Source organism: Parasteatoda tepidariorum, chromosome 4 (assembly GCF_043381705.1).
Source record: "Parasteatoda tepidariorum isolate YZ-2023 chromosome 4, CAS_Ptep_4.0, whole genome shotgun sequence".
Classification (NCBI taxonomy): domain Eukaryota; kingdom Metazoa; phylum Arthropoda; class Arachnida; order Araneae; family Theridiidae; genus Parasteatoda; species Parasteatoda tepidariorum.
The window spans coordinates 49,595,134-49,599,625 of NC_092207.1; the positions used below are offsets into that span (position 1 = coordinate 49,595,134).

The 4,492-nt window shown below is 34.0% G+C and overlaps 1 protein-coding gene across 1 annotated transcript; it reads left to right on the forward strand.

The window, feature by feature from the left end:
* The first annotated feature begins 398 nt into the window (after positions 1 to 398).
* LOC139425440 (uncharacterized) lies at positions 399 to 1,565 on the forward strand. The gene has a single exon (XM_071180333.1). The coding sequence runs from the start codon at positions 399 to 401 to the stop codon at positions 1,563 to 1,565; it is 1,167 nt and encodes a 388-aa protein (XP_071036434.1).
* The last annotated feature ends 2,927 nt before the right edge of the window (positions 1,566 to 4,492 follow it).

Consider the following 4,492-nt stretch of genomic DNA (forward strand, 5'->3'; position numbering starts at 1 on the left):
ATAAGCAAAAATACATAAGTAAGGGAGCATTCGACCATGCAGATTGGGATATTCTCAAGACCATTATAAATCAACTAAATATCCCTTACAATATCAAAGGTATCATTTTCAGCTTTTTGAACAACAGGACTGTAATTTATGAAGATCAAGAGGGAAACATTATTGATAAGCGCAATGTAAAGTTGGGTGTCCCTCAGGGTTCATCTTTAGGACCCATACTTTGGCTAATTTACGTGAACACCATTTTTAAACATGCTTCTCTCATCGGTTTTAGTCCTTTCCCCGATTTTAACTATCAAGATTTTAATATCATTGTTTTTGCCGATGACGTCTTCATTCTTCTAAGACACAACATATTATATAGATTTGATCAACTAGCGACCCACGTTCTCACAGCAATGTCAGCCTGGGCCAGGACACACAAGTTAACATTTAGCCAGGACAAAACAAAAATTATTGTCCTTAACAAAGACAATAAGAAAACTTCCCGAACTCCGCGCATCAAAATGGATCAGAGCTCCACAAACCTGAAGATTATCAACAGTTTGAAATATCTTGGTGTGTTACTGGACCCAGGGCTGACATGGATTCCTCATCTCAACGAGGTTAAAGATAAAATCACGAACTTCAATCAAATGTCAAAAAGGGTCGCTAGAGCCACCTGGGGGTTAAGCCCATATATTCTTAAAAAGATATATCTCCAGGCCAGCGAGAAGGTAATAATCTACGCAGCCAGTGTCTGTTATAGAAATACTAATAAAATAAATCAGAAACTTGCATCCATACAAAGAATACCGCTTCGCACAATCACAAAGTGCTATTCCACAGCAAGCACTGAATCTATCCTGATACTGGCGGGCATTAAACCTATTCATTTGAAGGTTATTGAGACAATCTTCAACAAATGCATTAAATGGGGCTGGAAAATAGATGACATTCTTCCCGTCATTCAAAGGACAGTTATTGATTCCATCTTGGAAAAAACGAACCTTACTACAAAAGCCCCAGTTCACCCCGTCACTCAACTCGCTGTACCTTGGGGATATAACTCTCCAAATAATAATGGTTTAGAAATATATACGGATGGCTCCAGGATGGAATTCAAACCTCAACACTTCAGGACAGGTATCGGAGTAATCATAAAGTATAATGGCATCACTATTGCCAAGACCTCCTCCAGAGCATCCGATTATTGCTCAGTTTTTGAGGCCGAGCTTATGGCGATCAGAGAAGCAATAAACTATGCAGCAAAACAGGAAGAACAAACTACAATTTATACAGATTCACTCTCCTCATTGCATGAACTGACTGACCCCACATATAAAAATACGATTGTTCATGACATAAAACATGCTTGGAGACAGAGTATCTCACTGAATTTGATTAAAGCACACGCGGGGCATGCCGGCAATGAGGAGGCGGACCAACTAGCCAAAGAAGCCGTCAGACTTGACATCATAGAAAATACTACCTGGCTAACCCCCATTCAGATCAAATCTATAATCAACAACCATATTATGGCTCGATGGAAATTGGACTGGACCAACAGTAGAAAAGGACGGTAGACTTACACATTTTTTAAGGATCCAAAAACTACAGGAATGAAGGCAAACTTTTATATTAATCAGTTCTTAACCGGCCACGGCGTGTTTGGCACACACCAAGCAAGATTTTTGGGAAATCTTCAACATGTACTTATTGCAGCTCACAACAAGACATTCATCACCTAAATTTTCAATGTCCTAAATTTCAAACACGACGAGGCAACAATTTTCACAACAAAACAGAACACCAGATTTACTCTAACCTGACCTGCAGATCAATCATCAAAGACATTATCAAAACAACTTAGGAAGATACATTAAACCCACTGTAAATTTTTACTAACTCTGGCCGTCCAACTACCGTATGGATCAGCGCTTCCATTTCTCCTGAGTCAACTCTAATTTTACCGCTTTAATTACCTCATCACAGAAGACTCTGGTTCGGCGATTTTGATTTTTAGCCAGGATGACTATCCTTTAAACTGGACTTTTAGTGACTTTAAAAATTTTTAAATCTCATGGTGTTCTTAGGTTGGATTTGAACTGTCCTCGTCATTCACACCATTTTAATCCACTTTTACTATTTCAACACTAATTTTGGTGATTTTACTATTTGTAACTCATTTAATAGTTTCCTTAATAGGCAATTTGCCCTATGATTAGTTTTAAAATTTTATGCCATATGATTGCCTCAATATTGTTGTTGACCTCTCTGTTTGACCTGGAATGGCAAATTATATTTTATTTGCTTCTAATAATGCTGGTGTTTTAAATTTAATTGTGCTTTTAAACCATATTTTAAGGTCTGCTGACCTGGACTTTTCATGACATACATGCCAGATATATTTGTCATGTTTTCGTAAAGATTTAATATTCTGAGTAATTGTAGATAGCTAATTTTGTTCAAATGTATTGCTCGCCCGCAAAGTTTACGGGCTGCTGCCATATGACTTTTGTATTTTATGTAATTTATGAACTTTATGTATTTTATGTTCTTTAATGTTTTTGACTTGGTTTTTTAATAAACATTTACCCGTATGCCCTGAATTGGGGCAGGTCGGGGGAAATATTTTCATAAGCACAAATACATAACTTCTGTTGACATAGTTAAAAGAAGTTTGATAAACACCTTTTCAACCATGACTGAACAATAAAATGAAAATGGAAATAAAACTATAAGCGTTTAAAATTTAATCCATATTGCATTTATCATGCAATCTTTATTATAATACTTCCAAATTTATGTTTTCTAGTTTACTTGAGAATAAACTTAAAAATAATACTTTGAATATTTAAACTTTAGGTCTTTTTTATTAACATGAATAATTTTACAGTTTTTTCAAACGTAAATTTTTATTTTTAGTAAATTTTCATAATGCATTGTTGACTATTTGTCAAGCATTTATGTTGACATTATAACTTCAGAAGTTTTGTTAAAAACTAAATTGACGGATTTTGTGTGATGTAAGTTAAAACCGTTGTTAAGTAGACAATGCAAGCAATTGTCATATTAATTATTAAAATTAGTGCCAAATCATGAATTTTGGAAAACACTTTTTATTTATATATATATATATATATAATAAAATTGCATGTTTCTTCAAAATTATAATTAAGATAAATACAATTAAATGATGCATAAAATTTCCTGAAGACTATATAAAAGATTGATAAGATATCAGTGAGGAAGTCATTTAAATATGAAAAAGCTTTTAGCTTATCTGAGATTGCGTTGAGAAATATCTAATATTTTATGGAAATATATCTTTGCTAATATCACTACCTATCTGTCTCCATTAAACTTAATTTTGCTTAAACGGATAACTTTTAGACCAGTGAGGTTCATATTTCAGAACGTGTCTGTCAAATGATTTATCGGCCACGTGGGACGTTAAGAGAGCTTCATATTGTATGGGTCATTTACATTCATGAGTGTCACTTAAATACACCCGAAAAGAAAAATAGGGGATGATAAATTTTGAAAAATACTGTTGTCCACGTTTACATTTAAAAGCCTATTCGGTGACTATAATAACTCTTTAGTTATGATAGTGTAAATGAATGTGATAAATTGATTTTAAAATGATTAACGAAGTACTTCTTATTTCCTCTATTCTACGACGCAGTTATGATACAGACTATCAGGTTGCATAATAATTATTCTGAACTGAACACTTATTATAAACAATAACAGCAATTTATAGATTGTCAAATTCTTAGAAACATATTAATTAAATTGGTGAGGAATCAACAATATTTACTGGTTAATCTAATAAAATATATTTTATGTTAGGAGTTACATTAAAAACTCCCTGATGCAAACTGTTTTTATTTACGAATTCATTTGGAAAGCAAATTTCTCACACCCCATAACTTAACTTAATCCCGCCCCGCCCCAATGGAGAGCATCCAGGTATACTAAAGTCTCGAAATTCATGTCCATGTCCTATCAGTACAAAAAAAAAGAAAAAAAGATTGTGATTAAGAAAAAAGTGCTTCAATTGAAGCAATGTCGAGAGTGACCCTGGGTTGCACGGGTGTAAATGTACAGATACAAAGATATGCTGTTTACAGAGCTCCAAGCAATGATTAAAGAATGCTCCAAAATATAAATTTGCAGAGGTTACATGCCTTATAGACCAGGGCAAAGAAATTTGGAACATAATATAAGAACATGAGTTGCAAACGAAAGAGCCCAGATGTATAGCTGAAACGTAACATTACGTCCACATCATTAACTAAGGGACTAAACAATTGGTAAAGATCCCAAAGCAGCAAGCAAGCAGACGTAAAGAAGTCTGTGAAAAAGTGCAAAGAAAAAAAGAAGAGTGCTAAAGAATGAACATTTAGATTGACGAAAGCCATTAGAGTTGTTGATATAATCATTTTAGGCTCCAAAACTTAAGTATCAAAAACTATCATCGCAAACTAGTAGAATTGGGCAGGGA